This window comes from Diceros bicornis, chromosome 5 (genome assembly GCF_020826845.1).
Source record: "Diceros bicornis minor isolate mBicDic1 chromosome 5, mDicBic1.mat.cur, whole genome shotgun sequence".
Lineage (NCBI taxonomy): Eukaryota > Metazoa > Chordata > Mammalia > Perissodactyla > Rhinocerotidae > Diceros > Diceros bicornis.
In genome coordinates this window covers 4870133-4882222 of record NC_080744.1, presented here as the reverse complement: position 1 = coordinate 4882222, position 12090 = coordinate 4870133, and the positions used below count along the sequence as shown (strand labels likewise).

At 39.7% G+C, this 12090-nt stretch overlaps 1 protein-coding gene across 1 annotated transcript; it reads right to left on the bottom strand.

The window, feature by feature from the left end:
• Positions 1-2839: 2839 nt before the first annotated feature.
• Positions 2840-3509, bottom strand: RPL10L (ribosomal protein L10 like). Its single transcript, XM_058540639.1, is given in 3 exon segments — positions 2840-2871; positions 2874-3239; positions 3242-3509. Coding segments are annotated over 3 exon segments (648 nt in total). The 5' UTR covers positions 3492-3509.
• Between the last annotated feature and the right edge of the window lie 8581 nt (positions 3510-12090).

Genomic DNA, 12090 nt, shown 5'->3' with positions numbered 1-12090 from the left:
CAAGTAAGTGAAGAAATTGAGATGCAAATCCCGGCCCCCTAATGCCTTCTTATCCACTCCTAAGCATGACAAGGACTCACTCTGGATTATTTTTGATGGTGTAATTTTATTCACTTTTGACTTTACTCATTATTTTCTACATTAATTACTTAAAAGAACATGTAGGTATTTTGATGAAAACAATGAAGTCATTACTTTAAAAAAAAGATACGTATGTCAATATAAAAGCAGAAGATGATTGGGGCTAAATGATTTCTCAGCTCAATCCTTAGTCAATAACGACACTCAAAGAGCCAGGAAGCCCTGCTTGAATTACGTCAGTGTAGGCAGTACAAAGCTGATCAAGTGGAAATAAAACGCGTGCCAGTGGTAGTGACAGCCAATTCATGCCAGAGCTGGTGTATATTTTTATAAAAGTTAGGGATTTCAGGCTAAATATGCTTAGTCTAATTCCACATTTTGAGGGAGGGAGAAATGGTGGATTATATAACAATCATTTGTGGAAGGTGCTTTCAAAACTAAATTGATACAGTGCATGGCCCAATTGAAGTTTTCATCTTCTAACTGATAATCAGTCAGTATTTTCCATAAAACCTGGAGACTCCATCAACTAAATCAAAGACTTTTACAGGGCAATATTTGCTTGAATTTAGTTAACTGTACTTGTATTTTTTTTTTATTTTAAATAAGCAGACAGTTCTGTTTCATTGCAGTAGTGCATACATATATGAATACATACTATGTACCCAAATTAAATTTTCCTTTTAAATAGAAATTTAGAAATAATGAAGAGCTCTGCAAAAATATAATTAAATTATCTTTCAACTCAACTGTTTTACCAATTTTTTAATAACTAGAAAGACCAGAAAATAGGAAAATGCTGAAAAACCAATATCATGGCCTGGAGAACATAAGTTAATAGGATTTTTGTTAAGACAAACTAGTAAGTGAAAGTGTCCTTCTATCAACATTAAAGGAAATAAAATTTATATATGTAAGTTTATAACAGAAAACTGCAGGAAAAAGTCAAATAAACCTTAATGACACCTACCTACCAGTTCTTTAATGCAATAATTTTTAATCTTTCATTTCCTTTTCATCCACATATCTATGCATAAACAACCATAGTTACCAGTCTCTTAGGGCAAAGACATCCATGGGCTTATCCTGCCTCCCTGTATCTAGAGAGTGAGCACAGACTTCCAAGTTTGAAGGTCAGTATGTTTGAGAAGTTTGAGACCAAGGAGCAGGGTGAATAATGAAGACAGAAAATATTTTCAAAGCTGCATCACAGTTGTATTAACACATAACTAAGGAACTGTTTGTTTTGTTGTGTTTTGTTGTGCATTTTGACTTCTGTGAGGTTGAGTTTTTGTTTTTGAAAGACAGCATGATACAAAACAAACAGAACTGGACAGAAGATCTGGCTCCAGTCTACCCTCATTTATGAATTACATGGGACTGAATTTCCTAGCAAACTGTAAGAGTTTTAAAGCATCAAGTAAAACATATCAAGGAAAGTGCTTCTTAGGCTGAAGAGCCCTTTCTATATATGCATATTATTTAATACTTGTTATATTTCTTGTTTATATATATATTATATATATGAAAAATATAGCTTAAAACAGCAACCTAGCTTAAAATATACAAGTAGGAAATATCTTCTACTAAGAGCCTGAAAGAAATATGAAGTCAGATGCAAAATTTTAGGATTGACAAAGGAATTTTTTTAAGGAAATGCAAATAATTTAAAAAGCATGTGTTTCTATACTATTTAGTACTCCCTTTGTTGCTTTCATTCAATAGGTTGACTCTGAAATGAGTGGTTAGTTTAAGAAAACTGACGGCACTGCTTGCAGGATTGCAATTCGGAAGTCTAAATAACTTAAAGAACTGGAATTTTAAATGTAGTACAGACCCAGCAATTTAGTTTATGTACAGTTTCTAAAATAAAACAAAACATAAAACACCTGTGTGATCAATTTAACTCTTATGTAGGGCAAGTATCTACAGGTTACAAATTTTCTCTAGGGTCCTTTTAGGGCACAGATAGCTGAGTGTCATTTTCTCTTTTCTGTTGGTTCTACTGGGACTCCTACACAAGCAGTATGAGCTCTGCTGTCAACCTATGACCTTTCTGTGATGAAGAAAAGATTGCACTGTCCTCTCCTAAGGGTGAGTTAATGTAAAGCATGTCTGGGGAAACTTTTTGCAGTGATATCCAACTGTCCTAAGGCTGATAATGAAAGGTAACACGTAATTCTAAAAACAATGCACAGAAATTTAAATGGGAAGTGATAGGTAATTCTAAAAACAATGTGCAGAAATTTATAAAAAAACATAAACAAGTTTAAAAATAGACTTTAGTTTCAAAGAGATTGTAGTTGAAGTATCACTGACGCCTACCATTATTTTCAACCCTGTTGTTAATTTTCTATAAACCATAAGAATTTTTTTCTCTACAAATCTTGGACCTTCTCTAGCTAGTTTTTATTCAATGTCATGATAGCTGCACAATTTATGACTTCATTACAAACAAAACTTTTTACCTATTTCCCTAGACTCTCCCAAATTAAAAGAGCTCGGATTAGAATTGCAACAGCTTTCTCTATAAATCAGGTACAGGTTGCTTCATTCTCACTTGAAAGTATCATTTGCCACTAAAACTCTGGTGTTAATATAAAAATTGTTTCTCTAGCAGTCTATATTCTAAAAATTGGATAAATAGCTTAAAATTTTTAAAAATATTTAGAAATTAACAAAGCGTTATTTCGTACCAGTTAATAAAATTTATCGGTGAGCATAAGTCAGCCCTGCAGGGCGAAGGGAGGCGGTGCCGTCAAAGACCTCCTGAGCGCAGGGCTCGCCACGTGCCCAGGGGCCTTGACTGGGGACGTATTTGACTCCACAACCATCCGGGATGAGGCGCTTCTCGGCCCCCCTGTCGTCAAATTCTCCGGCATTAAACTTGGTAAAGCCCCACTGCTTGGAGATGTGGATCCTCTGGCGGCCGGGGAACTTGAACTTGGCCCTGCGTAAGGCTTCGACCACGTGCTCCCTGCTCGGGAGCTTGGTGAGGACGGACACGACGACCTGGCCGGCGCGGCCTCGCGCCGCCGTGCCCTGGGGCGTCCCGCAGGCGCCCCGCATGCCGGTCTGGAGCCGGTCGGCGCGGGCACAGGGCATCATCCCGTGGACGCGCAGGACGCGGAGGGGGTGGAGGCGCACGCGGAGGTGACAGCGTCGCGCCCGCGGCGCCTCGCCAGGTACTTGTGGGCACAGACGCGCGCCGCCGCCAGCGCCTCGGAGGACAGCTGCTCGTGCTCGTCGGACGCCATGTGGCCACAGAGCGGGAACTCGTCCACTCTCGCCTTCTTCCGGCCCAGGTCGAAGATGCGGATCTTGGCATCGGGGACACCGCGGCAGAAGCGGGACTTTGGGTACGGCTTGTTCTTACAGTAGCGGTAACAGCGGGCGGGGCAGCGGCCCATGCCGACAACACGAACCGGGCCACGTCGATGAGAAAGAGGCGCTCGCCCCCTGCGCACGCGCCTTATATAGACTGCCCATCGTCCCGCGCGGGAACCATAGAGTCCCGGCGAGGACGTGAGGACGCTCTTTCCCGAAGGCCTCGCCACAGATGCGGCGACAGCCTACGCCCGCCGGGCCCGACTTGGCGCATGCGTAGTGCGGAGAGGCGCCTGGGTACGTTCGCCCGTGGGCTGCCGCGTAACGAGTTGGGCGTGGCCACGAGGGCCCGAGATGCTGCTTTATTCGTGAGGGCGTAGAACGCTTGCTCCGGGCTGTGTCTTAAGTGTAAAAGACGTATTTTCATAGAGCTCAAGTGAGGAAGGGCTCTGCAGCTATTCAGTATACTTTGTGCCTGGTTTGTCCAAAGAATCCGTTTTCCAGAGCCCGTGTCTCCGTGTGCGTTTGCAGATGGGTTGCGCTGTCCCGGGGCGCGTGGGCGCTGCCCTGGGGGCAGCGGGGTCCTGGGGCCCGCGCTCTGAGAAGCCTCGGGAGGACTTGAGAGTGGACGTCGCATGCAGACAGGGACAGAGAGACGTTGTCTTTTGTGCATACGGCTTGATAACTGCTTTGGACACATGAAACTTGGGCGGTTTTATTTGGCCGTATGGAATCATTTTATTCTCAGTGTGGCATCCACAGAATTGAAGTACTAACTGAATTTTTTAGCTTAAGGCTATTTGCCTTTTCAGACGTTACAGCTGCTGGGAACTGTAGGGAAGAGTAGCTATTTATGTATTATTAATGTTTTATACCTTACTGAAAATGAGTTTAATAGTTTTTTTTTTTCTGATAATAGATTTTGTAAAAGTATGATCAGGATCAGAGTGTAGAGGAGGAGGAAAAGGAAAGTAAGAGAATTGCAAATAGTCTGTAATCCATACTTGGAATTTTCTAGCTTTTTTGATTCCTTCGTCCTATTTGACAAATCCATGACATCACAGAACAAAATCCTTCCAATGTGAATATGTTCTGCAAATATGCTCTCTTTAACAGGGAAAAAATAAGATGTGACAAAATATCTCCTGCCGTTAAAGTGAGGGGGGTTTTACAAAATACCCATATTAGGGCAGAAATATTAAAAGGCCCAGTGTAGAGACCTTTCCCACATTGCATAGAAGCTTGCTTGCTTCCCCCTCCTTGCTTCATTTCTGCCTTCCTTTTTCCTCAAGTAGTTCCTATTAACTATGTAAGTCTGAGTATGGAGATAACGCAGCAGGTAAGGTGTTGTCCTCACTGAGCTTACAAGTCTAGAAGAGGACTTAGGTGCTACTCAAATAATATGTCATCATGTTACAAAGTACAAAGTGTGCCAAACAGGAAAAGCAAAGTGAGTCCTGAGAGCCTGGGATGAGTCCCTGATCTAGACTGAGGAATGGACAAGGAAGACTTTGTCAGGAAAGAGATTTCACGTGGTGACATGGCACATGGGGCCCAGCATCTGCAAAGGCTTTGAAGCAGGCAAGAACATGGACCATTTCAGGAACTAACGTAAGGCCAGTGTGACTGTGAGAGAGGGCTGAGTGGCATAATGCTTGTCCAGTGTGTATGTGTGTGTGTAGGGGGGCTTGCATGTGACACAGGCCCATTTTGCCAAGTTAGGGATCCTGCTCTTTTCTTTGAGACCATTGAAGAGCTTTACACAGGTTTTATCACTCTTGTTATGTCTAATAGTCAGTAGACTGGAAGGGGCCAAAAAATGGATGCAGGGAGATCAGGAGGGAAGGCTTTGCAACATTGAAGAAAAGAAATGAGGATAACTTGAACATGTTTTTAATATCTTTCACTTTATAAACATGTTTCTGTCTTTTTCTACTACTACATGCTCGAATATGTCATAGTTCTGGGGGAGAGGCGTCTAGAGGGTAGAAGGAAGCTACCCAGCCAGAGTTCCTGTGCCATCACGCACTCACCCCACCTGTCTAGGCCATGCTTTGGGTTTCCAAAACCCTAGATTTCTCTGACCAGCAGATGTTGTATGCTATCAGAGCCTGCTTGCGTCATCCTCCTTCCTTCATCCAGAGGGTGACCAATCATGGTTTGCCTGGGCCTGTACCAGTTCTAACATTGAAGTCCTGCATGCTCCAAAACCCCTCAGTCCCAGGCAAAATGGGAAGGTTGGTCACCCTACCGCACTCATCCAAGGGGCCCCTCACTGTTGCAGGATAGAGTCAGAGGGTGGGAAGAGAAGGGGAGAGCCAGCCTGGGAGTCTCCATTTATACCCCTTTCCCTAGCCCTGCAAATATTAGGGAGGATGCTGTGGAAAATGCATGAGCCACACCATTCTATTTAAATGTTAAACAAAAAGCATTCCCGTCAATCAATTCCAAAATTTTAAATGTTCTCCAGTCTTCTAACTCCTGCCGCCCATAATGTGCATCATGCTAAGCAAACCTTGCAAAAAAGAATGAAACTCGTCTGCTTTGAGGTGGCCTGAAATATAGCTAAGAAGATGAGACATGAGAAATAATTTAGATTATTATTTGCTAAATTTATTACTTCGATAAATGCAATAAAAGTTTAGCAAAGGGAGACATCAGTGTCATATAAGATTGAGATAGCTTAAAGAATGAGTAGGGCATATGTAAGTGGAAGTAAGGAATAGGGTAAGAAAGGGGCATGGCAGCTACATAGACTGTTAAGATCTATGAGAACAAGGACTGTGTGTTTTGGGTCACTGTTTTTTTTCCCTGTTTTTGGCAAATTGTGTGACCCACAGCACAATAAATATTTGAGTGAGTACACAACACTACTAAGGTGTAGTGGTGTGTTGGTAAGTGTTGGACAGCCTGCTCATTGGGGAGCGGGGCAGTGTGGGGTGGAAGGAGGAAGGCCCTGATTTGTAGTTTGCTGCCTTCTGTGGTGTAAATACTCCATCATCAATTTTAGCCACCAGTGTGATGTTAATGAAGGTAAAGATGTGGAGAGATGCACACAGTCGGCTCTTGTGAGCCAGAGTTAGCTGGCTCCACACGCAACAATTGAGCTATGCATACTTAAGAAAAATAAAAAAGACAAACTTCCTTAAAGCTACTAATATATAACCTGGAATAATAAAATTGGGGATGGGTAGGGAGCGATCGTTTTCTAGGAGCCCTTAGAAAGCGGGCAGGTAAACATGTTTAGAATTGATGATTCAGCTTTGACTGTGAAGAAGTCTTTCCTCCCTGGTTTCTCTCCTCTTCCGCAACCCTTATGTAAGAGATCTGCACTGTTCTCTACTTGTTGATTAGGTATACATCGAGGCAGCCTTTAAATACCGGAAATTAGCCCTGGACAGTGTTAGAAATAGTTAAATTCCTGGTATCATCTGCCTTCATGCAAAGACTGGAAAACAACAGTTCTGTGTATCAGTTCAATGCAGCGCTTCCTTTCCTTCTGTAATATCACATTTCCAACGTTTCACGAAGAGCTAAATCTGACTTTGTTCTTAAAGAAGAACATGCACTGGAGTCTAACATACTGACTGACGTACGCCCTGGATGCCCTGTCTCTGCTGGAACCGTCTGCAGTGTTGATGGCTGAGTCATTGTGTGGCGTTCCATCACTTGGTGTAGGAGACTGTGATTCGGAGATCGTGTTCCCACGTGGGCTCTCAATGAGATGTGAAGCCTCCACTGATGACAAACAGTCATTTTCATCTGTGGTCTTAGTAACTTCACACTGGGAGCTGTTATCTCAACATTCTTAAGAGCCTAGATGAACAACTTGACTATGTTTTCCTAGAGTTCAGTGGTGAATGTACAAGACTCATGGTTTTGGCCGACCTTCTCTTCCAAGTCAGCTGATTGTGTGCATTGTCATAGCTAATGGATGGTCATGCTGTCCGTCTGTCACGCATCTGATTCACAATGGTCCCCGTATCTGTTTGACAAATGCACATTTTCTGAATAGAAATATAGTCAGATGATTAACTGTTTAGTCCCAGGGGCCTACTGCGTTTTCTGTATTGACTGATATTTTATACATTTTGATGATTCTGCCTTTGGGGATCTGTTTTTTTATATTGGATATAGCAACTGAGTAGGTACACTTACCTTTGTGCTTTGGTAGTATAGGACGAGCTGCCCCCAAATGAGTGATTTCTTTACATTGTTCTAGAAAATTGAAAAAAAAAAGATGAGGATTAAATCAGGGAAGAGTAGTGCGTAAATATGCTCATTAGAATTTGATTTTAGTTTGTAAATTTTTACTTTTCTCGTTTAGCTTTCATACTTGTACAAGATTTATAAGCCATTAATCAGTTTTATATGGTAAGTAATTGACGTGTGGTTTTATAATTACAGGTATTTGTCATGCTATAACAAAGATATAATTTATAATATATGATAAATAATAAAGATGCTATAATAGAGCATAATAATAAAAATGCTATACTAAAGGTGACTTGTATCAACACAAAGAATCTACATATATATTTAAAATCCCTTCTCTGTTAAAAAGGCTTGGTTCAATATGAAAATTTGAGAAACACTGATCTGGGGTTAGGGCGCTGTGTGTAAAGCCCGTCCACCCACATAGCAGTGCATGGGCTTCCTCTCCTTCAGCTCCAAGTCCCCATCCATTCATTTAAAAGGCGCGCTAATGAGAGCAATGTTATTTTTCCCCTACTGCCCAACTTGCTTGCCAAGAGTATGAACTTTGTGTGGTTTACTAAGGTTTACAGACATACATGAAGCAAATAGTTAAATATTAGAATTATTTAATCATTTATCTCATAACACCCAATTGTATTTTAGGTTAAATCAATCTTGTATGTTTAAAGGATGAACTCTTACCATTTAGGTCCACTGAACAGACCTTTTTTCTGTATGAAAGTGAACAATCAACCTTAGTAATTAGATATAAGGGTCCTTGAATTATGGAATAAGTATTCCATTTGCTAAGGCACTGACTCTGGAAGGCTTTTATAAAAGCTTTGCCTCACCTGTCAAACATTTTAATCCCTGTGGCAGCAAATACTGAGGGCTAGATCAGAGATAAAGTGCCATACTATTTGGGACACTTGGTAAATTGCTACGTTATTGATCTGCTTAGTCCCTGTGTAAAGAATTTGGCCCTGCCCAAAGCTTCTGGGAGGTGATCCCTAGTGTCTTTTCTTTGCCCGGGGATGATGGTCATGCTGGATAGTCTAACAGTGTGATTTGGGGTGAGGACTGACCATGCCAGAAAGACAAACAATGTGATGTCGGTTTTTGGGTCAGTGGTATCAGTTGACCTGGAGACTTACATCAACTGCTTGTGCAGTCAGTCAGTCAATCATGGCTACATAATGGAGTCCCAAGGAAAATTCTGAACACTGGGGCTTGGGTAAGTGTTCCTGGTTGGCAGTACTCCGTACATATAGTCGCAAGTCAATGCTAGAAGAGTAATTCATCCTGACTCAATGGGGAGAGGACAATGGAAGCTCCATGTTTGGTTCTTCCCCTAGACTTCACCCTATGCACTTCTTCCCTTGGCTGATTTTAATCTGTCTGCTTTCCCTCTAATAAACCATAACCATGGGCATAATCTCCTTCAGTGTGTTCTGTGAGTTCTTATAGTGAATTATCAAACCTGAAGGTGGTCTGGGGAATCCCCCAAACTTACAGTTGATGTCAGAAACGAGGGCAGTGTTGGGGATTGTGCCTTCTAACTATGTAGTTGGCTCAAAAGCTCTGTAATTTTCATCCCTCACTCCACAAACCTAATAAACCATGTATAAATGGTGGGGCATTGAAACATAGAGGAGAATGGAAATCTAGTTTATAGTATCTAGTAGAGTTAAAACATAATAGGCTAACAACAACAAGTAAAGATTTTCTTAAAAAGTCATTATTTTTCTGCTTAAAAATATAATGTGTATTTATTGAAGAATTAGCATATATGTGTGACAAAAATATAGAGATATAGACTATTGAGATTTGGCACGTTTTCTTGCAATAATTTTATATGTGCCATTTTTGTATCCTGATTTTTCTTTTACTTAAGCATTTTCTATGAGAATAAATGTTCTCCATATTATTTTCATAATGGCAAAATATATTTTATCAGATGCTAAGTTGTAGATCCATATATGAACAGGTAAATTTACTTCCTGGTTGTCTATTTCATTTTTCTGTGTATATGCTAGTACCATAGAGCTATAGCAAAAACTGCTTCAACTTATTTATTGGTTTAACTTGGGGTCCACATCCAGGAGCTAATTGGTCATAAATAAAGGCTTGCTACTTCTGACAAAGTAATATTTTAGAATGAGGCTTCTCATCAGTCACTTAAGCAGCAAAATGTGGATTAGCCACAAATAGTGCCAGTGATCAGCATAAAAAAATTATGATGCAGGCAGCAACATGAATGAAAATGATCAGAATAAGCCTATGACTTGCCAATTTTTGGTAAAAGTCTTGATTTCAAAGATATAATAATTCTTAATTCTTTACTGAACAGTAAGAGGGTTTGTAAATTCTGAATAAATCTGGAAGATACTTGTTTCTTCTCCTTGAGATTGCATAAAGTATTATTTTAAAATGGTTCTAACGACAATTGAAAGGCATTCAGAAGCAGAGCATATCCTAAAGCTTCACTTACCTGGCCATCTTACTTGAAAGCAACCTTATATACTTTATGGAATGAGGTAGATTAACTATTTTTGCATGCATTTTGATAAAAAAAATTTGTGTCTTAATAAATTCATTTGAGTAGGTCATTTTAACATAATTACATCGTACACCAAGTTGTTTCTTGACATTTAGTAAGTTTTGAGGATCGCTGTGTTGAAGATCACCATAATGCCACGACATATCTCATATATATAAAATGAGAGCAAAGCTAGGGGGTGACGTGCATCTCTTGAATCTATAAAAATATTTTCTCATGTATTGCTTAGCTTGATTCCCCAAAATAGCTATCTTGGAAGGCATAAAAAAACAAGTCAACTTGATTTTCAATATGAAGAAGTAATCCTCAGAAACATTAAGAGAGAAAATACCCAAATATAAAATTTGGTAAATGGTGGATCTTGAAGAAAACTCAGCTCTTTGTGAATGCTTTTTCCGAAAATTTTCTTCCTCAAAATTTACCCCTGGGGGTCAGCAAAACTGTAGCTGACTATCACTTAGCATCTGAAAGTCAAGCTGGCTCTAAGGTGAATTATGAATCAATTGTGGGGCACATCCAGGGGCTGTGGGTTCTGAAACTGATACAGTTTTGAGGGTCCTCTTTAAGAAACAGAATGCAAAATATGAATACAAAATTACAGACAAAGCAAATACTTATTTAGAATGAGAAAATAAATTACAAATTACAAATAGCTATTAAACAAAACAGGACAAACATTTTAAAACTTGTGTATTTTTATTAATTGCCGGATCCACATTTAAAATCTTCCTTTTATTTTCTGGCAATATAATCTTTGATCTCCTCTCCATTTGACCATTATTTTGTAATATTTTTGTGAAAAACAACTGAATTCAGTCTTTCCTCCAGTAAGATTGTTGAAATCTGTATTGATAACATATGAAAGTTTCTTTCAGCCTCACAATTGACTATCACTAATGCCGTGTATGTCTTTAAGATTGTTGTCAAATTGAGAAAAATCTTATTTCTTCCATATATGAGCTGTAATATTTCAAAGAATTTCAGTTTTCTTTGGGCGATGACTACTCTCAAATATTAATGGTTGGTACTTGTGAACCAGTTTACAGCTACCATCCCCCTTGTAATACATGATGAGAGCTAGAAACCTCTCCTGTCACTCACATCCCCCTTGAACTACAGTGATGGGAAAGCTGGAAACCTCCTATCCCACTTGTTGTCATGAGAGCTGATTGTGTGCATCTCTTCCCATCTTTGAGTTCAATGATGTCATATTCATAGGTTGAATGGGCCATGGTGGGTGTACTTACACCATTGTCAAAAACTACAAATCAGGCCTTTTGTTTATTTTTTCATGGAGAACCAGTTATTAAACATACACCAGCACACCCCTGTTAATACCTTCTCTCAAGCTGCATGTTTCCTTCATTGGTGTCAGCACTTCATGTCAGGTCAGCCATAAGTTTACATCTTTTTCTAAGGAGCTCGAACAATTTGTTATTCTCCATTAGTTGCATTATTAAACAATCCAAGAGCCTATTTATAACCTCAATTAAAATTTTTGCTTAATTAATTAAAGCTATCAACATGATCTGAAATTGGTTTGGCAACAATTTGGTTCTTAGTTACAGAACACTTTCTATTGATATTATTCATCTTTATCGCATTTGTTTTATAATCCATCAGTTTTTACAGAATTTTCTGTTAATTAATAAATAAATTTGAAAGTATTGCCAAATGAAGAGTCTATGTTTTTCACTTGCTCCAAGTGAAGTATCCCAAAATGTCTTTCCAAATTGTAGTAAAAATGGTATATTTCAGCTTTTTCAATTTAAACACTTACCTCTTTGACCATATATCTTTGTATCATAATGCTGGATGAGTCGTCACCAGGAGTGGTCAGAATACTCGTGCAAGCAACTTCAACACCAGAACAACTAACAATAACTTATCCAGACATTGATGTCACTGCAAGCCACAGAAACACA